We start from the raw sequence: 27861 nt of genomic DNA on the forward strand, positions 1-27861 counted from the left end.
TTAAGCCACAAGTGTTTTCCATTTAATCTTTATAAAACATTAGACATTATTATCTCTAATTTATAGATGGAGAAATGGAATAAAATGTATGTGTGCAATTTTCCACATTTGGCATAGCTAATAAGTAGAAATTTCTGAACCAGAGCTTTATTTATTCATTTAGTTCTCAGTAAACATTTACTGGGTCAACTTACTCTTAATATCTGGCCCTAGAGGTTAAGAACATTTCCTATGGATTTGGACAACTTTGATCCAAGGGGAGGGAGGTATTAAGGGGCATCTCCCCAAGTCCAAAAAAAATAATAAGACCACTGGCTTCATGTCTCATGCAGGAATCGAATGAGCTAATACATACAAAGGGCTTAGTGCAATGCCTAGCTTATACTAAGCCCTCACCAAGTTGTAGTGAATGGGAGAGCCAAACAATTGATGCATTATATCAATGCAATATAATAAGGGCTGTGCTAAAGGTAAATTCAGGAATCCGTGGACTCACAGAGAAGGGAAACTTAAATTAATTTAGGGTCCCCTTTCTTGGCTCACTTAGGCCCTGAGGCTTGAGAGTAACAATAATCATGTTGAATGGCATTGGGGAGTAAGGTATTGAACATCTTCCAAGTCAAGGAAGCGGTACCATGTGCATGTCTTTGAAAATGAAAGAGGACGCCCCAGAACTTGAAGGGGGAACAAGCCTGCCAATGTATCCCAGATGAAGCTACGCCTGTCTGGTCAAAGGCAAAGCTGAAGTAGCAAGCAAATCCTAGGATTCTGTAGCTCCCATGGTATAGAGTAAGACAGATGCCTACGTGGGACCACTGATTAACATACTGGGCTGTTAACCAAAAGTTTGTCCATTTGAGTCCACCCCAGGGAGCCTCTGAAGAAAAACCCAGCCATCTGCATCCCAAAGAGCATCCATTAAAAACCCTGTGAAACCCAGTTCTATGTCACATGAGTGGGTGGCCATGGACCAGCATCAATGGGACGGCACAGGCTGTCCTGGTTAAGTGAGTTTGGCCATCATCCTGAGACAGGAGGAGTCTTGGGGGGAAGCATGAGCAAACTTCCTTTTTCAGAAAGGGAGAAGGGCGACGGAGGCAGTGACCAGGCTGCAGACAGGAGGACCAGTTAGGAGGCTGCCAGATGGGCCAGAAGGAAACAGAGGCATGTTGTGTCTTCGCAAACCGTCTAGTTCTTTTTCTCTCACTTGTGCGTCCAACAGTCTTGGTCTTGCCTGACCCCACGTTTGAAAGGATGAACAAAAGTAGCCACTCAGAACAGGGGTTTGCAACCACTTTCTGTAGAGGGCTCAGTAGTAAATGTGGTCGGCTTTGTCGGCCATCTGGTCTCTGCCTCAACTGCTCAACTTTGGCACCGTGTCACAAGAGCAGCCATAGATACCTCTAAGAACGAGTCCAATACAACGCAATGTATGGACACTGACCTTAGAACTGTATATAATTTTCACATTCATGATACATTCTTTGGATGATTTTTCCAACCATTAAAAAGATGCAAAACACATTCCTACCTTGTGGCCAACATTTTGGTAAAAGGCAAAAAAACCCCAAAACTGTCATGGAGTCAAAACAAGTATCTGTGGGGAGGGATGGGGAACGAATGTGGCCCTAGTTTGCTGACCACTGACTTAAGAAGTGCTTTGAATATAGAAACACCCCCTCCTACCCTCCAGAGGTTAAAGGTGGAGGTGTTATGATTACTTGACTGGTGGCCCCATTTTATAGTATATCAAAACCATTGATCCCCCTTACCATTTGTTTTAATTCTGGAAATGATGCACTTCCCGTTTATCAGTTGATGTGGAATGCCCTGCCTCTATTCACTTTTCAGGAGAACTTTCTACCATTTTGCTAGTGAAATGTGCATCCCTCAGAAATGACAGCCCCTGGCCTTTGGTGCCATTTTTTAAAGAGGGGCAGGTGCTGGGTGAGAAGGGGCGGGAGCATTACATTCAGGCAGAGCTTGGCTACTGCCTTACCAGGTTGTCATTCTGAGACCTTGAGCAAGTTGTGCCTGTTCTCAAATTCACTATTTCTTCCTTCATTCACCCTTGTTTTTCAACAAAAATTCACCGAGTGCTTGCTAGATGCCAGGTACAAAAGCCACACAACACTGCATCGATGAGCAATTCAGTCTCTTCCCTGAAGGAGATGACAGAACTGAGGGGAAGACAGCCGCTTGTGAGGCATTACAATGAGACTCAAGTGTAATGGGAAGACAGAGGAGGCCGCTTGTGAGGCATTACAATGAGACTCAAGTGTAATGGGAAGACAGAGGAGGCCGCTTGTGAGGCATTACAATGAGACTCAAGTGTAATGGGAAGACAGAGGAGGCTGCTTGTGAGGCCATAACAATGAGACTCAAGTGTAATGGGAAGACAGAGGAGGCTGCTTGTGAGGCCATAACAATGAGACTCAAGTGTAATGGGAAGACAGAGGAGGGGCATCTGCCCCAAACTTGGTGGGACACTAAAAAGCCTTCTTAACTGTCAGCCAGGTGAAGATATGGGAAGGAAGTATATTTTGTGCAAAGCCACTAGTCTATAGACAAGAAGACTGGAGGCTCGGGGGGGTGGGGGGGTGCACTATACATAATAGAAAGTCATTTCTTGGGGAAAAGTATCGGGAGTGGTGGTGAGGAAGGGAGCGATCAGGCAGGCAGCAAACTCATCATTGAAGGCTTGTGAGATGGCCTGAGTGGTTGGAAGGTTACGATGAGAGCAATGGACAGGTGGTGCAGGGGGTGGGGGGGTCCTGATCCATCTCAGCTAAGGGATTAGAAGGTAGCAAGACTATGGCCAGGAGACCAGATAAGGAGCTGCTTTTAAAAAATCCAAGTGAAGTATTTGATAAGGAAACTGGAGTGGGGAGGAGAGTGGTGGTGGCCAGCAGCTCCAGGAATTTTCCAAGGGTAGAATTCATAAGGCATGGTGATTGATTAAAAGCGGGAAGTCAGGAAAGCAGAAGACGAAAAGATGACACTCAGGTTTTCTGGGCTGAGCAAGTACCACTTACTAAAAAGGGAGAAGACTGGGGGAGAGGACGTTTGGGTGGAAAGAGAACAGGTTCATTTATTACAATGCTGACCTTTCAGGGGGTTGTTCTAAGTCTTAGGAACACTGTCAGGGAGGCACCCGGCATAGCACGTGGCATGGCATGGGTGCTTGATAAATGGTGACTCTTACTCTTGTTCCTTTTTTTAAAAAATGAAGTCTATTTCCGGCCCTGTTTTGTGAGATGATGATATTCTTTTGCTATTGAGTGTGTGCTCTTCAGAGCCACAAGAAACTGTAGTTTTGTTCACTGTGCCACACGTGTTCATGTATGTTTCTCTCTCTCTCCTTCTCTTCTGCATGCTGCCTGGGGACTGGCTTCCTTGTGGTCAGAACCAATGGGCAGCGCCCAGGTGACCCCGGGGACTCCACTCTGCCTCCTCACCACAGGTGATCACCAGGCGGGTGGGAGGGGGGAGGAGAGTGACCCATGCTCAGCAGGTCCTCCAGGCCAAGTGCACCAGCGAGGAATGCAGTCCCTCTATCCCACCACCCACCCATTCACCCAGCCATCTACTCACATATCTATCCAGCCAGCCAGCCATCTCTCCCTCCTACTGATGCTTACTCAGCACTGGCTACCACATGCTGGGCACTGAAGGAGCCAGTGATGACCAAAAGCAAGCATACTCCTCCATCTTTCCAGGAGAGGAAGGAGCCATTCGTTAAAGAGCTACCCAAACAATTGTGCAACCACCTCTTTGAGAAGTGTTACTAAGGAGAGATGTGCAGTGTTCAAAGAAGACATTCGGGGGCTAAGGGCGGGTCCAGTGACAATGAAGCTGTGATCAGGGGTTGGGAATGAAGTTGGCCCAACACGTGAGAGCTGAGCAAATGACCAGATGATCTCAGGTCTGCCATGGGCCATAGATAAGTCCCTTAAACTGGATGAGCCCCGATTTTCCTGCCTGCTAAATAGGACGAAAAATGCTTGCCTCTTAAGGGCACCATTTTCACAGCAGACCCTGTACCCCTAAGTCCTGTGTGGGGGTGGGGGGTGGATCCAGTGTGTTCTGAGCTGCAGCAAGGTCATGAATGTGAAAGTGGCTTGGGGGGTGGGGTGCCTCGCCTAGAGGCAGCACATGTTGCATGCACACCAGCCCTTTTCTAGAGCATACTGCAGATGCATCATCTCATCTCCTGCAGCTGTCTGTAGTCATGCACAGGTGCAGAGCCAGCCCTGTCAGAAGTCAATGCCTGCGTCAGTCTGGGTAGACTAGAGAAACAAATTCATAGACACTCTTTTTTTTTTTTTTAAATTGGGGGCTCTTACAGCTCTTATCACAATTCATACATACATCCATTTTGTCGAACAGTGTGTGTAATGTGTGTAATGGAGAACTTTACATCAGAGAGTATATCAGAGAGTAATTGTACAATAAGAAAACTCCCCAGCCTAAACCAGATTAAGTCCATAAGTCTGATATTAGTTCATATATCTGATACAGTGTATAAATTCCTCTTCAGACTCACATAACACATGCAATGATGCTGAGTGCAAGAAGATCACAGGCCAGTAGTGGAAAGTCTTGTGGATCCAGTGGCAGTAGAAGCATTTTTAGTGCCAGTGCAGGTCTCCACGTGAGTCCTCCAGCTCCAAGATTCTGGCTGCCATCAGCATAGCTCCATGTGACTTGTCAGCAGGAATTTCTCACAGGGAGAGGAGTAGAGAGTGTGTGTGTATATGGCCTCCAGTGAGATATTTATCTCCTTCATGACTCCAAATGAAGTCATCAAACTGCAATCTGATTGACAGACTAGGCTCCACCCCTTCGCTCCTAATAGTCTCAAGTTGACACCGATTATGTAACCACCACAGTGCCTATCACTTACTTGGGTCTAAAGAAACCCTGTTGGAATCCAGGACAGATCACCCCCTCAGGACCAATATTGAGAGTAGCCATACCACGAGGGGAATGGGAAGTTGGGGGGAGATAAGGGGAACCATTCACAATGATCTACCTATAATCCCCTCCTAGGGGGATGGACAACAGAAAAGTGGGTGAAGGCAGACATCAGTTAGTGTAAGACATGAAAAAAAATAATAATTTATAAGTTATCAAGGGTTCATGAGGAGGAATGGTGGGGGAGGGAGGGAAAATGAGGAGCTGATACCAAGGGCTCAAGTAGAAAGAAAATGTTTTGAAAATGATAATGGTAATAAATGTACAAGTGTGCTTGACACAATGGATAGATGTATGGATTGTGATAAGAGTTATACGAGCCCCCAATAAAATGATTTTTTAAAAAAACCAACCTGTTAATCTAGAGAGCACAGGACTAGGGCCTTCCTGGTCACTGGGACCTTACTTGAAGATGCCAAATTTTCAAGTGCCAGCCCTCTCAAGACCAGGGGCCCAGACCACGGCCTCTTCTCTGCTGGGCCCTGACTGGTCAGGATTCCGTTGGGGAAAGGGGATTCAGCAGACAGTGGTGACCTGAATCTAGCCTTCTAGCATCTTCTCAGCCCACACAGGCCACTCACTTTCCAAACTACAACACATCGCTGTTATGACTATCTTAGGTAGGGCCCCTGGCTACAGAGCCTGAGATGGCGGGTCTCCAGGGCAAATGCTTCATTGAGCATGTCCTCAGGGAAAAGAATGAGGAAGGAGGGCAGGGCAGGGAAGCAAGGTAGACAAATAGCTTTCCCCTGAGCCCATGAGTTGCCTCTGGAGCAGAAACTGCACCTCAAAGCTTGGGGGCCAACCTTTTCTACCACCAGTCAGCCAGCCATTGACTTGTGGTACCCCAGAGATGCATAACCTCCTGGGGATATGCCGGAGGGTACTTATTTAGGGAGGGGACATCGTCTCTCTCCCCCAGGAGTGGCTAGTGGTTTCGAACTACTGAATTCACACACCTTATAACTACTATACCCCCAGAGTTGTGTTAAACATAGGATTCTATCCTCTTAGACACTACCTTGCCTAATCATCAGTGCTTCGTAAGTCTTTGCCAAGTGCCAGCTCCTGGCCCACCCTGTCACAGACTCACCAGCCTCACCCTTCTCCAAGGCAGGTGGCAACTGTCGATGGACTGCCAGTGACATCCAGAGGAAAGTGACTCTCCCCGCTGTGCCCACGGCCAATTTATTGGGAGTCTGTGTGAGCAGGTCCGTTTCTGGCAGGCCATTGTTCTCCAGGTTCTATTGAAGTCGAGCAGTCAGATAATGTTTTCTTTAAACAGAGCCAATCTCATATCAGGCCCATTTGTTCTTACCTCTTGCCTTCCGAGGCGTCTGAATGTTCCTCCTCTGACAGGTTTATTTCATTGTGTTTCATTTATTTCTACATGCTCCTCTGCCTCCTTTGATGGGTGAGGTGCCTGTGAATGCCTCTGCACGTGCAGGCCGTCCCTTTCAAAGGGTGTTTTTTGTTAATGCTTGTCCCCTGGGAGCAATAATGGCTGATGTAAATAATAACTGCCTGGCTCTGAGTGATGGGAATCTTAGGCTGTAAGCACAGACATCCTCTGCTCCCATCAGCACTGACTCAGAGATCTGTAGCGGGAACTGCCGCGCATAGGGGCACTACAATCAAGTTTAGCTCTGCGCTCTGCTGCTTCCTGGCCGAGGGGTCCTGGGCAGACCATCCTCTGCTCTGAGCCTCATGTTCTCTTTGAGAGAAGGGCTGCAAATGACTGCCCATGGCCATCCTTCCTGGGGAGAGTTAAGGGTCATAACAAGCTCCAGCTTCTTGGTCTAGCGCTCACGCCAGCTAGTTCTGTATTAGCATTCCCTTCAGGCTCTAGACCGCAGTTTCTCAGTCTCAGCGCCATTCGCCCTATGAATTGGAGACTCTGTTGTTGTGGAAGGCTATCGTTTGCTTTGTGGATGGTTAACAGCATCCTCAGCCGCTACCTCTGGTCCCTTGTCCCCCAGTTGTGACCCCCAAACATAATTCCAAAACAAACCAATAAACTCACTTGAGTTGATTCCAACTCATAGTGACCCTATATAAACTCCAGACATTTCCAAATGTCCCAAGTGGCAAAATCACCCCTGAAGAAACTCTAGCACAGCATTGTCCAATAGAAGTAGAATGCGAACTGCATGATGTAATTCAAAATCCCCTAGTCCCCTTTCCAGAGTAAAATCAGACATGCGGACGGAATTGTAACAGCCCTTGTGGCATACTGATTATTGGACTGTGTAAAACAAGGTCAGCAGTTCGAAACCACCAGCCACTCCATGGGAGAAAAATGAGGCTTTCTATTTCAGTAAAGAGTTACAGTCTTGGAAACCCACAGGGGTAATTCTACCTGTCCTTTAGGGTCGCCATGAGTTGGAATCAACTTGATAGTAGTGTGTTTGCTTTTTCAGTTTATTTTCTTTAACCCCATATAGCCTAAGTATTATCATTTGGACATGCAATCAATATTAACTGATTAGAAATCAAATATACTCGATGCTCCATTTTTGTACTAAGTCCGTGAGATGTGGTATTTTATACTGAATGCCATATCTCAGTTGGAATGACATTACATGCGAATGATTGCAATGAAATAGAATCCTAAAGGGAAAAATTGTGTTCAACAAGAAAATACATTTTATAGTGCTTTGTTTTAAAAAGTAAATTAATAGAAAGCATTTATTAACTAGCCACACTCCAGGTACTCAATAATCACATGTGGCTATCATTTTAAACTGTGGGTCTAGAGCTTAAAAAAACGTTTTGATCATCATACTCACTATTGGTGAACAGAATATATCTGTGCAGAGAAGAAAAGGCTCAGTAAGTCCTCAGGGTTGGTTATTCTGTTTTTCCCACAGAGGACACTTAGCAATGTCTGGAGATGTATTTTGTTGCCATCAATGGGGGTAAGGTACTGCTGGCATCTACTAGACAGAGGCCAGCAACACTTCCACTAAGATAATATCCTCTTATGAATATATTGGGCATCATTTTATAGGGGCTTGATTGGAAGCATTAGTGAATATTTGATTAGTTAACATTTCCCCAGAGGGGACTGGTCTACCCCAGGCCTCCCTTGTGTAATCTTAAGAAGGAAGTCTGCACCTCTAGGCCCAATAGGAGACCAACCAGGTCCAGTCTGGAGGACAGATGGGATCACCAGACATCAGTCCATCAGCTTGCTTTTGGCAAGACCCCAAGGTAGACCTGGTGATGCAGCCTTGGGCCTGGCCATTGTCAGTTCTCTGAGCCTCAATTTCTTCTTCTATTAAATAATGAGGATGGGCTCCTATACTGCCAGGCCTAACTCTGGCAAGCATTAGTGGAGAAAATAGAAAGCCAGCAAGTTCTTGGTTTGAGCAGTGCCACTAAAACTCCTCTCTCTTCCTTTTCCCTTTCCCTCTCCCTCTCCCCTTCTTCCCTGGGAAACCTCCTGGTCAAACTCTCCGTGGTTACATTCTCAGACTCAGGCCATAATGCACTCACTGAGCTGCTTTACAATATCCTCTAAAGAAACCATCCCAGGAACCCACATAGAAAGAACAGAGCAAGTCTGTGTGGGTAACTGGCACCCTCTCTTGGGCTCACACCGTGGACCCTGCAGACCCTTAGGGGGTTGCACCATATGTCAGACGGGACGATGATGTAAGAACAGGGGAGCCGTTCTGGGAGAGAGGCTCAGCCTGAACACCACGAACCTGTTTGATGTCAGTCAACCCATCATTGCGGTCAACCCAGACACCCCTGCGGAGAGGCCAGTGCCTGCAGGAGGACCTCGGCTTGGTAAAGTCGAGGGGCAGTGAATAAGAGAAAGGCCCTCAATGGGAGGGATTGACACCGTGGGCGCAACCCCGGGCTCAGGCTTAGGAACAGCTGTAAGGGTGGCGCAGGCCGTGAGGTGTCCGGTTCTGTTGTACGAAGGGTCGCGATGGGGGGTAACCAACTCCATGACACTAGCGACAGCACCCCTGTGGCCAGCCTGCAAACTACTCATTCCCCCAGACACGTGCGTAATGCACTCAAACCGGAGCAGCTAATGAACACTCTAGGAGACGTGCTGGGCATGGTCCATCCAGACTGTCTTTCCAGCCATCCATGGGACACCCACTCACCCTTGTTCACCTGCCACTGTATTGATCTGCCAGTGAGGCGCTCAGCACTGGGTTTCAAGTCACTGTTGGACCTGGAAGCAATGCCACCTGCCAAGCTTGACATGAAAGGAGGGTGATTGGCAGCAGCCTTGGGATCTGCTGGGCCCAGCCTCACTGCATTTACAGGGCCACCGGGACCCAGGACCAGAAGTGCAGGAGCCTATCCTGGGGTGCCCAGTGTGCCTGTGCCCCAGGCCTGTGGCTGCTGCCAGCACTCCAGGCCTCCTTCTAGGTCTGTGATCTCACTAACAGCCGGGCTGCTCTTCAGCCCACCTTTGGGGCAGGGGGGATAGAAGAGCTTTTAGTACGCAACACAGAGATTCCGTGTTTCTGCTTCCACAAGCCAAGGGGCACGGGAGAGAAGAAAGGAAACATGGGCACGGTGGATTTGGCTGGAATCTCGGCGATCGATGCCGCTGGTGTGAGTCCCCTTGCTGGGTTCTGTTGCACTAATCTGAATTCCGTGCTGCGTGTTTACCGGCTCCTCACTCTGATCCTGCCTATAGATTTCAGCCTCCCTCCCGCTCCCTGCTCTCCTCTCCAGGTACTCCGGGGCTTGCTCCAGCCGCAAAAGGGGTGCTTTGGGCAGAGAAGCCCCTTCCCTCGCCTCCTCTTCGCCTGCCCTGTTGGGCCGGGTTACGCAGTCACCCATTGAGGGATCAATTGGCTGGAGGCGGTTGGAAAGAATTAAATTACATTTCTGAGTAAGCGTCTTAGAGAAGCGTCGACCCCTACTGCACCCGGCTCTGCCGTGGGGATGAATGAGATCAGGCTTACTATCCTTCCAGGAGCATGCTGGACAGAGCAGCACGGTCCCGCCTCCTCTCTGGGCTCACCATTGGCCTGTTAGCATTTGCATTTTCCTCCAAGAAGTGCTACCCTGTTTCCCTGAAAGTAAGACATCCCCCGAAAATAAGATCTACTTACAATTTTGCCTCTCGCTGAAATATAAGGCATTCCCCCTGAAAATAAGACCTCTCCAAAAGTAATGTCCCCCGAAGCTACCGTAACTCTGGACTGTGGACCGTAGCGGCGCCGCCACGCATCTCACTGTTGGCCATAATGCAGTGGGAGCAGACAGGAAGTGCAAGTTCTCTTTTAATAAAACAATAAATGTGTGCCGTATTCTTCTTCATGGAACAATAAGACATCCCCTGAAAATAAGAACTAACTCATCTCTGGGAGCAAAAATTAATATAAGACACTGTCTTATTTTGTGGGAAACAGGGTAAGAGTTCCCCAGCACGGGAATCTATTCCCAGGAGACTGGGATGGGTGCGGTCCACCCCTGAGAACTGTGGACAGACCTCAAGGAGCCTAGGGACAAAAGTTGACATCCAGATAATCTCTTTGGTCCACCCCACTGCCCCCAGGGCTGTAGCAATGGGTTGAAGCATAGAAACAATTGTGAGGATGACGCAGGACCGGGCAGGGTCTCCTGGTGTTGCGTGTAGGGAGTTCGCTATTGGTCGGAACCAAGTGGATGGTACTTAACAACAACGTTGCCCCTGTGAGGTCACCATGTTTGCCGGGGCTGATTCTCTCCACCCTGGGCCTGCCATTGCCATTTGAATAGTCTTAGCATCTGCTGCTGGCCCCTCCCTAGCCTTGGCCTTCCCCATCCACAAGGCTGGGGTGATGCATCCTTTGTGTCCTGAGATGGGGTCACCAGTAGACTGCCTCTCAGGGAGCTTTCATACAGACTGCGAAGCTGCCTGGGTTCCACTGCTCTTAACCCCATAGCAGCTCCAAGCAGTTCAGTAGGACCACACGTTCTCTCTCTGGTTACCCAAGGAAGTCCAAAGGGATCATAGAGACTGTGTGTTCCCCTCACTTACATCTGCTCTTCAGACTAAACCCTTAATCCCCATCGCCGGCCGTGGGTGCTCCACTCTTCCGCAGCTAAGCAGCTTTGAGCCCCTCGGGCTCCAGGCTCAACACACAGACTTCTGCCAACAGAGAGCCGGCACTGTCAGCACTGAGCTGACTCAGCGTCCTTGTCAGCAGCAGCAGGGCAGGCCGAGTCTGAACCACAGAGAGCTGGTGGGTGGGAAGAGGGGGGGGCGGCTTCACAGATGCTATTTGTCCCACACCATTGGAGACCAGGTGAGAAATCAAGGTTGTCATCTTGTTTTGCCTAAGCCAAGTTGTGCTGTCCCTCTTGGTACACGTCTGCGTCAGTCCCCATCAGGCTAAGCTTTGATGTCCAGCGTGCACACCTCTCTCTCCCACTGTGTTGGGAGCTCCCAGACAGAAGGGATCATCTCTTAATTAGCACCTTGCTGGACACACTGGCTTCACTAGGCAATGTCTAGGGCTTTTTCTGTAGCCAAGGTCTGCCTTGGTGCTAACGGGACCAAAGTGATGGGTTTAGTCCACTGAAGGTTACTTAGCTTTGTCTAATTCCATGGCAGCACACCTCCTTTCTATTTTTTGGCCAAAGATTAAGCATAATTCTGGACATAAGTTGAGCTCTCACCATCGATTCAAACTGTCAGATACACCAACAATGGGCTTGACTTCTGGACCCTCCATTAGATCTGATCCCCTCTTCAGCTACATCCTGGTCTTAATTTAACCTGATGCCTAACCCTGCCTACAAGCTTCACACTAGCCCTGCTACAGTACACAGCCTTGTACAGTGATAGCTTAAGATCTTAGTCTAGTCACAGGCTGAATTCCATTGCTCACTACCCTCCTGGTAGTGTTCATAATGTACACTTTTCTTGGCCACAAGAGGGAACAGTCTCAACAGTGTCTATTACCAAAACCCCAAACCCAACCCTCTGCCATTGAGTTGATTCCAACTCATCATGACCTTAGAAGACAGAGTAGAACTGCCCCTGTGGGTTTCCAATACGATAAAGGCTTATGGGAGTAGAAAGCCACACCTTTCTCCCATGGAGTGGCTGGTGGATTCGAACTGCTGACATGGTGGTTAGCAGCCCAACCCATAACCCACTACAGCGCCAGGGCAGGTTTGAATCTGCCAAAGTGACTAGTGTTTAAGCACAAAATTTTGTTTCTCACAGTCCTAGGGGCTAGATGGCTAGGGTCTTGGCCATGCCAATTCCTCCCGGGGGTTCTTTGAGAGAAGAACTCTTCTTAACCTCCTAATTTCTGGGGGCTGCTAGCAGTCCTTGGCATTCCTCTGCTGCTTATACAAGCAGCTGCCTCTGTCGTCATGTTGTGTCTATCTCTCTCCCTGGGTGGGACTCCCATTTTACAAGACACCACTCAGAAGAGATTACAGTTATGACCCACCTCATAACAAAAGGGGAAAGCCCTGTTTCCCAACAAGGTCACTTTCACAGGTACGAGAGTTGGAACGTCAACGTATCCTTTTGGAGACGATCTCCAATGTGATGTCTCTGTCTTTAATGTTGCATATGCTACATACCAAATGGATGCAAGAGAAGCCTTTTAGAACACAGGAATTTTCTAGCAAGCCTAAGAGTTAACAGAAGGGTTTTCTGTGGCCATCCTTCATACTATGTGTAATGGGACTGAATGAGAATTTGGCCCACACGGTGCTGGTTGTGTACAAAAGGTCCGTGTGGAGGCACGGATTTAGAGATGCCCAGGAATGAGTAAATCAGCACTGGGAGAGCCATTTGTGTGAGTGGACAGAGTGCTTTGAAACAGTCAGTGAAAGCTTTTCCAGCCTCACAGGGCGGTTATTCTTAGGGCTCTTCAGTTCTGAGCCATAGCAACCCCTAGACAACAGCTGGAAACACTGCCCAGTCTTGACACCATCCTCCCAGTCATTGCTGTTCCAGCCTATTGCTGCAGCAATGCTGCCAATCCATCTCCGTGAGGGTCTTCCTCTTTCTTGCTCACTCTAAGCTTCACCAAGCATTGCCCTTCTCCAGGGACGGGTCCCCATGATAACATGCCCTAAGCACCTGAGATGAATTCCTACCTTCCTTACTTCCAAGGAGAATTCTTAGTGTTCTTCTTCCAAGACAGATCTGTCCATTCGGTTAGCAGTGCACGCTATACTCATTATTCTTTGCCAACACCTTAATTCAAATGCATGTTTTTCTTTGTTCTTACATATCCCTTGCTCTGCTTTCTCATGTATGTATGAGCAGTTGAAAACACCCTGGGTTGGGTCAGGTGCACCTTAGTCCTCAAAGCGACATATGTACGCATTTGCTTATTAACACTTTCAAAGAGCCTTTTTCCACCAGATTCTCCCAATGTAATAATACATGCTCTGATTTCTTGATTGCTGCTCCCATGGGCACCAATTTCGGATCTAAGTAAGATGAAATCCTTGACAACTTCAGGCTTGCCTTTGTTGACCATGTTGCTGCTTCGGGGTCCAATTGCGAGGATTTTCCATTTCTTCCTATTGAGGTATCATCCAGACTGAAGGCTGTAACAGTCTTGGGTTTTTATCAGAAAATGCTTCAGACCTCTTCAGGTTCACCCGGCAAAGTTGTGCCGTCTGTATATCAAAGGTTATTGTTGAGTCCTCCTCCAATCCTAATGCCATGCTCTTCCTCATAGAGCCTAGCTTCTCAGATTATTTGCTCAGCAAACAGAGGATGTGAGTACAGTGAGTGGGCAGAACCTCGATACACACCTTGACCGACTTTAAACCATGCTGTGTCCCCTGTGCTCTTCACATGACTCTTTCTTTGCCTGCATACAGGCTCCATGTGATCGCAGTGACGTGATCTGGAAAGCCCACATCCATACTGTGTCCAGTGTTTCTGCCTAGGCAAGAAGACACAGGTCCACATCTTTGGGGTGTTGTCTACTTTCAGCCGAGATCCACCAACCTCAGCATTGATAGCCTTCCTTGACATGGATTTGGAAGTGCATGGGACCAAACAGAAGAATCAGCACTTGAGGGGCCATTTATTTATCTGAGTGGCCGACGTGCTTTCAAACACTCCATTAAAGCTATTCCTGTCTCGCAGGGTGCTAACCTCCATTTAAGGCTGAACAAGAGCGCACCCCTGTCAGCAATAGTTAACAGTTTGGGTGGTGTAGGCTGTGATGAAGTCGATTCTAACCTCTGAGGACTGGGTTGGTAATCTTGAGGGAGCTTGGGATATTAGAAATGTGCACTTTTTTTTTAATACTTAACACAGGACTTATTAAACGGTATTCCACAGCCAGGGGAGAGCTATCTTTGAAAAACGTGGATCCCTGTGGTGTTTTCCAGCTCCTTGACATTGACGCTAAGATAAATCTTGGCTAAAAGCAATTACTGTCATATGATGAATTGAGGCAATTTATTTATTGCTTGAAAAACATCCTAGGTGATGTCACTTAGAAGAATGATGGAATAATCCTTCTCAAGCACCGCAGTATCAACCCGATCTTGCGAGGAAGGCACCGCTCTGGGGTGTGGGGGAGTTTTCGGCAATTTAAAAAAATTAGTCATAGTGAGATCAAAAAGAGACTGTTGAAAATAAAGCAGAATTCTGTCATCTCAACTTGAGCAAAACTTGTCCCCTATGGAATTACATCGGATGCTTTTGTTGCGAAATATGAAGAAAGCTACCCTTGAGAAAGCCCAGAGATTAAATAATCAAACTAAACTCACGGTAGAAGGGCTTGGTGACGGTGGGTGAATATACAAGGGCTGTGAAAAGGAGGAGGGAACCTACATTTAAAAAGGTCAAGTTTAAATATCATGTGAGCACAGGCAGTGTAATTTGACCCGCATAATGAGATTCACCTGACATGTTCATCAATCCCGTAGATATTAGAATTCAGCACGTTCATGGGAGTGCACAAGGGAGGGAAGCCTTAAGAAAGGCAAGTGGCTATGAAGTGGAATTGTGTGGGGTAGCAGGTGACAAACTCAGCAGGGATAAGGAAAATGCAAAGTCCTTTTCATCTGACTGCTCAAGATAAGACGTTGGATCCCCTAAATGCCAGGCTGCTGCCTTCTCCAGCTACTGACGAGAGACGAGCGGATTCCTTTGCTGGACAATTTCATCCCTGACTTTTATTTTTTTTCTTCCCCTGTAGAGGTCGCAGAATATTATAGTGGAATCTCATGGCTCAAAGAGAATGAGTACAGCTCTCTGCCCTCTCACTTCCTGCTATTGCTTTGTGTCTCTGGGCCTTAGTTTTCCGCCTCTAAATTGACTATAATAATATAGCTTGCTCCACAGGGCTGTGGTACTGATTAAAAGAGGGAATATATGTAAAGGAATTAAAACAGAAGCCTGGATTCTAGAACAAGCCCTAAATATTATTGTTAATAATATTGCTATACTCTGGACACAGCCCTTTTGTATCTGAGGCAGTTCAAGGCAGCTGCCCTGTGAACAAGAGAAGGAAGCACGGCCCAGTCACAACTGTTGTTATGTTTGAGCCCAGTGTTGCAGTTAATCCATCTCATTGAGGGTCTTCCTCTCTTGGGCTGACCCTCCACTTTACCAAGCTTGATATCCGTTTCCAGGGAGGGTCCCAGCTGGTAACATGTCCAAAGTACTTGAGACAAACTCTCTCCATCCTCACTTCTAAGGCACATTCTGGTTGTACTCCTTCCCAAACAGATTTGTTCTGGAAGTCCATGGTTCATTGGACTTTCACTTATTTATCATCCAGCTTTCCCATACACATGAGGAAATCGAATCTATCCCATGGCTTGGCACAAGCAGACCTGAGCCCTCAAAGAGACACCGTTTGATTCCTTCACTGCTGCTTCTATGAACATGGATTAGCTATCCCAGAAAGACGAACTCTTTGTCTGAGGATTTTTCTTCTTTACATTGAGCTGTGATCCAGACCAAAGGCTGCGGGCTTCGATCTTCATTGGGCATTGTTTCACGTCCTCTTCACTTTTAGCAAGCAAGCCTGTGTCGTTGGGCTATCACAGATTGTTAATGAGGCTTCCTCTAATCCCTCTGCGCGCTCTTAAAATATCTCCCTGTCATACAGACTGAGTCAGTAGCAGGGAAAGAAATCACTCTGACACACACCTTCCTGATTTTAAACCATGCAGAGGTCCCTTGTTGTGTTCAAAAGACTGTCTCTTTGTCTACATACAGGTTCTGCATGAGCACAATTTTGTACTCTGGAATTCTCATCCTTCACAAAGTTATTCATAGATTGTTGTGATACCTACGTTGAATGCCTTTGCATAGTCAATGACACACAAGTAAACATGATTATGGTATTCCTTGCTCTCAGTCAGGATCAGTCTGATGGGAGCAGTGTTATGTACAGCACTCCACATCCCCTTCTCAATCAGGTTTGAATTTACGGCAGCTTCTTGTAAGTGCTTTTGAACTATGTTCAGCAAAATTGTACTGGCCTATGATCTGAATGATGCTCTTAGATAATTTCCATATTCCGTATGGTCACCCATTTTGGAATGAGTACAAATACGAATCTCTTCAGTTAAACTTGATTAGTTGTCTTCCAAATCTCTCGATATAAACTATTGAGTGCTTTCAATGCTGTATCTGTTTCTTTAAGTATTTCAATTAAAAAAAAATTCTGGGAGCCTTGCTTTTGCCGATGCCTTCAGTCCTCTTGGGCTTCTTCCCTCAATTCCATTTTGATCAAATGCAGTCTCTCAAAATGGCGGAATGTTCACCCCTTCTTTTTGGTACAGTGACTCTGTGTTCCTTACATCTTCGTTTGATGCTTCCTGCGTGAGTTAGTTAATTGTGCCAACCTGGCAGATAAACACATGTGGGGCTAATTGAAAGGCGGAGGGATAAAGGGGTGTGAGCCTCGCCTCTCTAGTTCTCTGGTCTCTTGCTTTGTGATGGTCGCACCAGGGTGCAGCTGCCTTAGCAGTTCCCTGCTTCAGCTTGCAAGATTGACTTCCTACAAGACATCCCCAAGGAGAAGCCACATGGACCTATCCCGATGCAGCCCTGGGTGCTGGAGCAGCCTGTGGAGACCCCTGCTAGTGCTGAGATGCTTATTCGTTCACTGACTCAGCTTTCCTCCTGCAGTCGGCATCATTGCCTCTGTTTTGTGAGGTGGAGGACTTGGTGGACTGGTGTTGGGTTAATGGGTTAATGTTGGACTTGAGGGCTTGGGCAGCATTGGGTTGGGATGTTTTCATGATGCACACTTTCTTTACATAAAACTCTCTTATATGTGAGTCGCTGTGGATTTATTTCTCTAAAGTACCTAGACTAATACACTGTGTCATTCAATATTTTGTCCATAAAACCCTTCAGTATTTCAACTCAGGGTTTTATTTTTTTTCCTTCAGTCTTTCAGCTTGAGATATGCTGAGTATTCCTTCCCTTAGGTCTTGTGACCCACATTTGCACCTCTTACTACAATGCTTTCCTTTCTCTTCTCTGGCTGCCTTTTACTTCTGTGAGCTCTTTCGCTTCAACATTTCTTCCATTTGATGTAGCTACTATTCTATGTTCAAGAGCAACCCTCAGTGTCTCATTTGACATCTGTTTTGATAGTTTCTCTTTTTCCTGCCTTTTGGCTTTTTTCATGTATGATGTTCTTGGTATCATCTCTTAACTCTCCTGCTTTTCAGAAATTAGTGTTCAGTGTGTCTAATTTTTTATCGAGATGATCTCTAAATTCTGGTGGGATATCCTCAGGGATATCTTTTGTGTCTCATGAACTTCTGAATTCATGAACTTCAGTTTCAACCTGAAGGAATTGATGGTATTCTCCACAGCCTGCCCGTGGTGTTGTTTTGGCTGATAGTATTGTGTTTATCCTTGTTCTCTTTCCCTGGGTGCTTTCACTTTGAATCCTGTGTATTACTTCTGATGAAGTCATGTGCATAGTTGTTATGTCAAGGAAGAATGGCATTTGCAATGAAGTCATTGGTCTGGCAAAATTCTCTCATGTGATCTGCAGCTTAGTTTCTATCCACCAAAGGCATATTCCTACCGAGTCTTCCTCTTTTCTCCAACTTCCACATTCTATCCACCAGTCATTAGGAAGTCATCTTGATTGCATGTTTGATCAATTTTCGACTTCAACATGATTGGCTATGGTGCTTGGTGTATACATTTGAACACTGGTTTTATTAACTAGTCTTCCTTATAGGTTTATTGATAGTGTCCCGCCACATTCAGAACTGTCCTTTCAGATAGATCTTGAGATGTTCCTTTTTATGGTAAATGTGATGCCCATGCTCTTGAATTTTTCATCCCCAGAATACTATGCCTTATGGTTTTCCAGAGCAAAATGACCAATACCAATGAATCCATTTCAGTTTGTTGGCTAATCATTGAACTAACTGCAAGGTCAGTGGTTCAAACCTACTAGTCCCTCACTGGATACAGATGAGGCTGTCTGTTCTTATAAGAGCACACAGTCTCAGAAGCCCTCTACAGGGTAACTCAGAATCGGAATTGACTAGATGGAAGTGGATTTAATGCCTAGAATTTCAGTCTTTATAAGTTTCCACCACTTTTCCTATATCTACACAGTTTAAGACCTAGTAGTCCTAAAATCCAATCACAATTCCCCCACCTTGTCTGGACTGGACTAAAGCCAAGACATAGTACTGGATAGTCCCCTTACTTGAACAAGTCTAGGCACCATCTCAAAAGTGGCAAAGCAAGAGGCTAGCATCACTTTTTCATAGGAAGCCCTTCCTGACCCTTGGCTTGTTTTGCCTCACCTCCATCCTTCAGTCTTCCCCTGCTTTGTTGAGACCTACTGGCAGCCCCTGCAGGCTCTGTTTTCTGAGTTCCCATCTCAACTGGTTTGCGGTTTAGACAATGCTTTAGCTTAGTGCCATCAAGTTGATTCCAACTCATAGCAACCTCTGTGTGACAGAGTCCATCTGTCCCATAGGATTTTTTAGCCTGTAATTTTTATAGATGCAGCTTACCAGGTCGTATGTCACCAGAACCCGTGGGAGACACAAATTAGAAACTGGGAAGTCTCCTCCCTCACTTGGTCTTAGGTTTCTTTGAAATGGACTGTGTTTCCCTTAGGACCCCAGTTCTCCTTGGATGAGCCAACCAGGGTTGCAGCTCCTGTTGGGGGGCTCTGATCTCTGGGGTCTGGGGAGGCCCGTGTCTCTCCAAGATGAGCTGGATAATGGCTCCCTGCCTTTACACGTCCCTGAGCTGAGCCACCTCCTCCTTTAATCCTGGAGTAGCTGGTACTCGATGGTTAATCCCCACCATTTGAGATGGTTGGGGTGCTCTTTCTCATTTCCTTGTTGAATCCTGACTTCTGTAGGTTCTAGGCTGGCAGCTATTCCATTGTTCATTAAATTTGAAGGGTGAAAAATGAAATCACTAAATCTATGTGTTTCTTTTCTTGTGTCAATATTGCACTTGTTCATGCAAAATATCTGGATTCCACAGTTTCCTGTTTAAAAAGAATTTTTTTTTTACGATAGCATTTGTTTCTCCCCAGGCTTCTCGCACCCCTCCTGTTTACTGCAATTTCTTTCCTCAAAGACTGCCAGAGCCATTCATGATCACAATAAAAAATACCCTGGGTGCCTTGGGATGTCGTTTGTGAAGTCTAGAGGCTTGAATCTAATGAAGTATCCAGATGCTCTCTACCAACTTTTTTCCTCTCTTGGACTTCAAGTCCATCTTAAAAATAGCTTGCCATTCCAAGAATTCGCTTCAAGCAAAATCAGGATGGCATGTGGTACATACCTGACTTCAGCAGCCCCGGAAAGTTGCCCAGTTTCCCAGTCATTTCCCTGTTGTCTTCCTTGGCAAATCCACCCTTAATCAAAGGTGTCTGAGATACGTAAAACATCCACTGGCATAGAGGTATCAGCTCAGAGTCAGGATTTCAAAGGTTTTCTCTACTGGGTGCCAGCTCCAGGCAAAGCCAGAGTAAAGAGAGAGAAACTTCTCAACAAAAGAAGTCATTAAGCAGACCAGGCTGAGCTGCCAGCACAGTTAGATTTGACTCTGATAAGCCACAGTGGGGATAATTTGCCCTTGGATCACTGAGAGGTGACTGTGTGTTTTAAAGAGTATGGCTTTTAGGAATGGTGTCCCCTCCAGCCTGCTGCTTTTCTTTACCATTAGCAATGATGGCCAGCATGGGTTATACCTCCATGTGGGATTTACTTGGCTTTATCAATTGCAATTAGATGTTCTTTATCTGTGACTTCTGTTTTGCTCCCTATCTGTATAGGGGAAATTCTCTGAAGTCAAGCTATAGAAGTGGGCCCCTCGCCAGTGAGAACCTTAGAGAATGAATCATTAATTCCTTGTTGCCAAATTATGTTATTGCTGCCATTAAGCCGTCCAGATGTAAGCCTGATGCAGGCTGTGCCTAAGAAGAGAGTGAAAGGAATCTCTGGGAGCTCTGCCTGCCTGTATCCTGAGGATTGGGGAAACACAGGGAGCAGGATGCAAGGAGGCATCCCAGTTTACATACGCACACACGCACACCTACGACCACCCTGGGTACCAATGCCAAGGGCGTGTCATCATGACGCCAAGGTGTGAGCGTGCCCTGCGTTAATCAAGCCTTTGCCACTCTGCAGTTCCATTTGAGCCTCAGAAGAGCCCCGCGACCTTGGCTTTTCTTCCCTGTTTTACAAACGAGGACATCACATCTCATTGAGGTTAACAGGTTCGGGCAAGGTCACACAGCCAATTAGTGATGGAGTCTAGATGCACGCTCACGAATTTCCCATTTGAAAACCCAATGCTTTTGACCAGTCTTATAAAGCCTTCGGATATGAACAGCAGAAGGAATATAAGAGATCACACGCCCTGCGGGTCAATGAGTTGCACCAATCAGTGTCAGACAGTCCTTTTCATGGTTGGTGACGGAGTTGCCTGCTCGGGTGGGTCATTTGGGGATGGAGGATGGGCCCCGTGGCAGCTTCCAGCTCTCAGGATGACGCGAGATTTTTTTCTCTTATGTAGAACATGGCTATCGCTGAAATCAAGGGGTGCTTAATTGACATGGGGAGTCAAGGTCAAGAGGCAAAAGAGGAAAGTCAGCAATTTATGAAAGCAAGGTATAGAAGCCACGCTATGTGTCCAAGAAGGTAAAAGCAGGTAGAGACGAATAAGTGAGCAAATGGAAAGACGAACACAGAACCAGAAATTGGAGCTGTGACTACTCTCTACTTCGTAATGCTGTCTGAGGGCTGGACTTCAGCCTCCACGGAGAGCTTTCTACCTTCACAGCTTCTTTTTGGTTTTGTCCCCTGTCCCTTCTCCTCGATGGTATTATCTATGACCTTCGAAATCAATGGGACAAAATCTATTTCATCTTCTCTAATGGCCCTGCAGTTTGAAAGCAAACCTTAGGGATCATATGAATCATGTCTTCTCTAAGCTGAAATAAGCTCTGACCCCCTACTGCTGCTGCTCAGCAGTCATGATCTCTGGGTTCGAAGGAATAACTCCATCTCCTAGAGACCTTGTTGAAAGGCACGTATTGACTCTGTAGGTCTGGGGTGTGGCCTGAGATCTCCATTTCTTAATGCTTCCAGGTGACTCTTTCGGTCTTTGGGCCGACTTTGAATAACAAGACTCTCAGCTATCTTTCTCTTGGAAGTTGGTCTTTGGGCAAGAGATGGAGTATTGAAAACTAGATAAGACTCATCAGAGTGTTCTGACCAGGGTAGAGTAGAACAGAGTAGCATTGCCCTGATTGAGCTTCAAGAGTCCCAAGAGGAAAGCCAACTGGACTGGTTGTTTAGGACAATGGGTAGAAGCGGGAGGAGCAAAGCATGGTAACAGGGCCATATGCAATATTGGTGGTGCAGGGAAGACTTTAAGACACCAAGAGCCCTGACATGGGCAATAGGGGTCCCAGATTCAAGAGTAGTCAGGTAGAACAGTGGGATCCAGATGTGGACCCTGGATGCAGCTATATTCTAGAAATTCTAGAGCTAAGAGACTAGATTCTAAGCCACCATAGCTTTTCTGGAAAGGGCTTGAGTCAAAGGGCACTCAGTGTAGGAACTGTTGTGACAGCGTGGGCTCAACCACTGGGAATGACCAGAGTTTAGAAGGTGACTACTGACTGGGGTCTAAGATTGGCCTGGCATCCTCCCTTTGGAGAAAGTAGACTCCTATCAGAGCAGGCTGAGTCCACAAGATTGTTTTTGATGGCTCCATTATACAAGAGACTCAAGTAGCTCCTTAAAGCTTCTCCTCTTAGGTCCATTTACCACCTGGTGACTCGTTGTCAAATCTGCTTTACCTGGGCTGGTCTCAGATTAGCTGCCAGTAGAGAGAACAGATGAAGACATCTACATTCCTCCTTTATCCCCCAGTTCTCAGACTCCCAGTGTCCGCTTAGTGGATAGAAATCACCTAGGTCCTGAGACTGTTTCTAAAGCTGGCTCTTGAGAAGGGTGGGCTTGGATGAAAGTGATCAACCACCAGCTCACTGAATGGTGTCTGCCTCCACTTCTCTGAAAACTCCCCTTGGACGTGCGGACACGACGTTAGACAGAAGGGCCTTGTAGCACAGTGTTGAGAGCACTCGACCACAAACCAAAGGGTCAGCGATTCAAACCCAGCAGCTGCTCCAAGGGAGAAAATGTAGTAGCCTGGTTCTGAAAAGATTTATAGTCATATAAATGCCATGAGACAGTTCTGTTCTGTCCTCCAGGGTCACTATAAGTTGCACTCTACCAAGGGCAGTGTTTGTTTGTTTCATTTTTGTCTTGGAAGTCAGACAGATAACCTTCCATGTGCACCCAGTAGTGGCCTTTGCTTAACAACAATTGTGGTGAGTCCAGGGCAGTTCTTTGTAATGATAAGGGGGTTAGTCCTGTACACAGCATCTCAGCATCTCCATTCACTCCTTGAATTGGGCAATTCCCTTCACCTCCTTGTGAAGTTTCTTAGCCACGGTAAATGGGAACATAAAGCTAGAGGCTTCTGTTTCTAACTTTGTGAAGACCAGATGACTTCATATACAAACATGTGCTTAGATCACCAGTGGCGCTCAGTCATTGATCAATAAATCTAAGGCCATTTTAAAAGCAGTGGTAATTCAGCGTCTGCGTAAGGAGGAGTGTAGTACTTGCTTGAGACGACCATCATGTTGCTAGGCAGCCTGATCCTTAGCAACCCCTGATGTGCTTCCCTGTGGCCCTGATCACAGGTTCTCATTCTGCTCCTTTGAGCACTCAGCAGCTAAGCCCTGTGGACACACTCCTGGCTCTGAACCAGGCACGAGACTAGTGCATCTGCAGATTCCTTTCTCCCTCTCTGGCACAGGAGCCCCCTGTGGGTATTGCCTGGTCTTCCATTCCAGAGTCATTTCTTCTGAACCTGTATCACCGTTGAATAGCCTGAGCAATCTTCCTTTTGTGAACGGAGTTGCAAGTCCCTCAAACCAACAAAACCAAATTCATGGCCATCAAGTCAATGCCAACTCACAACGATCCTCTAGGATAAGGTTGAACTTCCCCTGTGCATTTCTGAGACTCACTGTTAACGGTAGTAGAAAGCCCCAGCTTTCTCTCCTGGAGTGGCTGGTAGTTTCAAACTGCTGACCTTGGAGCTCTAAGCCCAGCAAGTAACCAGTCCACCACCAAGGTTCCTGGTAACACTTTTGAATAGCCTCTGTCCTCTTCCTTTTGTGAATGGTGTCTCAAGTCCCTAGAGACTAGAGCAAATGCCCTGAAAGGTGCTAAGTGGACGCTGGATCTGCCTGGTCCTGTGCCCTGTGCACCATGCTGTTCTGAAGTTTGGTTGGACCAGGCAAGTCCTGGCTCCTTCTGACCAACTCTCTGTGGAAAGCCTGTGAGTTCAACTTTGGTATCTGGTGACTGGCTTTATTGCATTTGTCTAGTATCCTGGATTTGGGCCTTTTAGATGGCCAGCTTGAAACTCTGGGCTTTCATACTTCTATGCTTCTCAGGAATGTTCTATCATTGGTTCACATTCATCCAAGATCTTCATGGTCCTTAAAGAAAGGAGATTTCCTCTACCTTAGAACAACATGTGACACCTTTGACCACACCCTTATTCATCTCTTAGTCATAAGACATTAGACTTTGCCAGGTGTGCCTCCTACCTGTCCAGCTGCTTCTTCTCTGCCCCCTTTTCTACCCAGGCCCTAAGAATGGCAGACCCATGAGTCTCTGTTCTAGGCCCGCCTCTCCTTTCCACCTCTTCTCTGCCTGGGTGTAGTACTGAGCTTCATGTTTCAAATACTTTCTCTGCGCATATGACTCACACGTTGTCACCTCTATCTCATACCCCATTTCAGACCTGCATTTGTACCTGTCCACAATATTTTAGTAGCTCCCAAGCTCAAATACATCTTCCAAAGCTAATCCTATCCTATTATTGTTGACGTGGCTTTTCAGTTATAAACGGTACCCTAATCCCCAAAGCAAGCCAAGCCCTTGGCTTTTAAGTCCGTTCCAACTCCATCACCTACCCTGTATGAAGCGAGAAACGTGTAGCCAACCTTACAAGTTCTCACTTGTTATTGATTTCTCTTTCAACTAATTGTCTCCTTCATCTATTATCTCTTCCCTTTCTAGCTTCACACCATTCATCAACTCATCCTACTCGCTCATTGCTCACCCAGGCCTGCCCTAACCTTCAAATTCATCTCCCCTATGTGCTCTGGCTCCACCCACCGACATGGCAATGATCTGTTCCAAATACAGATTTGGCCATGGTCACTGACGGAGCAACACTGAAATGTCTCACTGGTTTTTGGGGTTTTTTAGGTGTTGGGTGTGTGTGTGTCAAAGAACAACAATCCCCACTGTGGTTCATCATGTCCTGTGGGGACTCACTCCTGCAGCCCTCACCAGCACCTCCCTCACTCCACCCCTCTGGCCTCCTCACTCCAGCACACTACAGCATCGCCTTCTTGGCTGAAGGCGCCCACTTCCTCCCTGCCCCACCCCCACCCCCAGCCCCCACACACCCATCCTGGCTCAGGCTGTTTCCTGTGCTGTTCCCGCTCACAGGAACAGCCTTCATTTCCCACCGGAAGGCTTCCGGGAGCCATTGCTTTGGTTCCCGTCATGCTTCCAAGCGGCATGCCCCTGGGTTCCAGCCCTTAACAACGTTGAAAGCTTCCTATTGTTGAGTCTACCTTTATCAGCTACATCCTTTTCGCCCCATCCCACCCCCTATCAACACATACACAGACATGTGCTACCATATTTTCATACAAATAACACATGTGTTATATAGTACTTGCAAATAGCACAATCCCCTCGTGTGTTCACTTCCTAGGAGTGCTATACGTGTTGTTGGATGTAGGCATGTTGTATGTGAAAAATACGGCATGTCTACAAATGCCTGGCCCACGGCAGCCATGCAGGGATTGCTTGAGGGGATGACGTGTGACTCTTTGTAGGTCAAGCGAATAGTAATCACAGTCTTCTAGGGTGATCAGAGTCTTTCCAGGAATTTTTATCAGTCCCCAGAGTTAGTGCTGTGAGCAGGTACTCAGTAAAGTTTCCCTCCATCAATGAGTGAATGCTCTACAACCAACACATCCTCCAACCCCAACTCAAAGAGACGCGGCGGCCACATGGTGGACACTGTGCTTGGAGAGGTCCACCTTCCCTTTGTGCTGGGAACGCGGTGAGCCTGTAGTGCCTGGAAATCATGTGTCTCCAAACTGGGCACTGAAGGCTAACCTGGGTGCTTCTCGGAACCAGCCCCTAATCGGGTCCACACTGCCAAACAGGTGGCTGGCGGGTCCCCTTGGGAAGTACAGGGTCACTGTGAGTTGGAATCAACATGGCAGCAACAAGCATGATGTTGGTTGACAGGTAGCCCTGAGCTGGGGTGAGCTGCCTTGTCTTTTCTCTCCTCAATGAGGGGGATTGGGTAAAAGCACCTCCAAGTCTTTGTAGGAGAAACCATGTGCCCCGAATGTTCTGGCACGCAGTAGGTGGGGGCTCCATAGCAATCAGTGGGTGAATATATGAAGCCAGCAGTGGGGCTTCCTCCCCTTTATGCCATTCAGTAATCACCTGTTAAGGAATCATCGTGAGGAGGCAGGCCCCTGCTGCACGCTGGGGTTGGAGAGACCTCGAAGACTTGCCATTCTCTAGAGGGACTGCACTAAACAGATCCCACTTGTTTACGTTGTAATGAGTTTGGGGAAAGTGTTCTGACCAAGGGAGCTCAAGTCTATTAAGGGACATGGGCTGCATGTGCAGCAGGGCTGGTTCGGAGGTTTGTAAACATGTGTGGGTCGGGGTAGTCAGAACTAAAGCTTGTGAGGCATCATTCTTCCTTCAACCTGGGTCTCAGCTGAGCTCTGGGAACACGTGGCTGAAAGACGAGAAAATGCAAATCGGCTCCCTGAGAACAAAGATGTGTGTGGAGACATCACTCTTCCAACCATCAGCTTTTAGTGAGCACTGATTACATGCCTAGAAGTCCACGTGTTGCAGTGGGTTAGGACTGGGCTGCTAACCGCAAAGTGAGCAGTTCAAGCCCACCAGCTGCTCTATGGGGGAGAGATGAGGGGGGAAGACTGTGAAAGATGTACAGTCTCAGAAACCTTTAGCAGCAGTCTACTCTGCCCTCTCTCTGAGAAGAGACTCAGTGACCGTGGGTGGCTTATATCTCAGGTTCTGTGCTAACATGGGAGGTGGGGGCAGCAAAGATAAAAGAGGCACATTCCTGCCCCTCAAGGAGCTGGCAGAAGACTGGTGGAGATGGCTGTGTAAAGAAATAACGAATAATACCGGTTCATCGTGGTAAGGAACACTGCGAGGTGTGTGCAAAGTGCTATCAGGATTTAGAATAGAGAGTGAGAAACAGGCCCAGGGGCACCGACAGCCCCAGAAGGAGCTTTAGACTGGTGCCAAAGGGACAGAAAGATAAGAAGGAGTCAAGAAGCAGGCGCTGTGCAGTTTAAGCTATAGCTGGCAGACCTGACCCCAGTAGGAACATGGAGAGCAAGAGAAAAAGTTTCACGTAAGGTGCCTACCCCTGGACCCATCTCCAGAAAGCTGCACTTAGATATCTCGAAAGGGAAGTGACCTCTGATCCCTGGACTACACATGGAGAGCCTGGGCTTGGCCATCTTTGGCTGTTTACTCTTGGTGGACCATTCAGTAGCCATCCCCACAGTTGTTTGGGGGCGTGATCGAGGGACTCAAAACCAAATAAATGCATGACTTTTACGAATGTGTCCAGTGAATTCCAACTCATCATGTGCTAGAGTTGCCTGGGGCCCGCAGAGCTTTCTTGGCCGTGGGCTTTACAGAAGCAGGCCCCACGCTTGTCTTTTGGGTGCTGCTGGGTTGAAGCTACAAACCATGTGCATTATCTAGGGAGGAGGAGACATAAACATTGAATTCAAATTTTTGGACCACTGAGACAAGCGTCAGAAGATATGTGGAATCCTGACCCTGAAGCTTATCGGCCATGCGATGAAATGGGAAAAATCAATATCTACCTTTCAAAATGTTTATGGGGGATGATTCCAGCTGGGTCCAGGAAGTCGCCCAACACAGGCTGAGCAAGTAGTGCCCAGGTCCCTCTGCCTGGAACTGAGGCTGTGAGCTCAGACCTGGTAGAATAGGAAGCATCAACCTACTCCATGTTGACCTCAAAGGGTCAGTTCCAAAAATGGAGCCTAATTGGATACGTCTTCTAAATCCTTTGATACACCAAATTGCTACACTACTATTAATTTCATGTAAGGGACAAAACCAAACAATTTTACTTTTTTAAATCTCTCATACTTTCATTGTGAGACCCTGACCTAAAGGTGTGATTCCTTGTCCTAGAGGGATGAAGGAGGAATAGAAATTGGTCCATGATATGATTTTTTTGTTCTTTGATGCCTGATA

The 27861-nt window shown here is 47.1% G+C and overlaps 1 protein-coding gene across 1 annotated transcript in view; it reads left to right on the top strand.

Moving 5' to 3' along the window:
* PTPRT (protein tyrosine phosphatase receptor type T) overlaps positions 1–27861 on the top strand; it is a 459397-nt gene that overhangs the window by 259241 nt on the left and 172295 nt on the right. Inside the window, exon 7 of the mRNA XM_045295498.1 lies at positions 3407–3463. Coding sequence (XP_045151433.1) covers positions 3407–3463 — 57 coding nt within the window. The remainder of the gene's footprint in view (positions 1–3406; positions 3464–27861) is intronic.

This window comes from Echinops telfairi, unplaced genomic scaffold, assembly GCF_000313985.2.
Source record: "Echinops telfairi isolate 266 unplaced genomic scaffold, ASM31398v2 ScPeMD7_5592;HRSCAF=6446, whole genome shotgun sequence".
In the NCBI taxonomy this organism is placed as follows: Eukaryota; Metazoa; Chordata; class Mammalia; order Afrosoricida; family Tenrecidae; genus Echinops; species Echinops telfairi.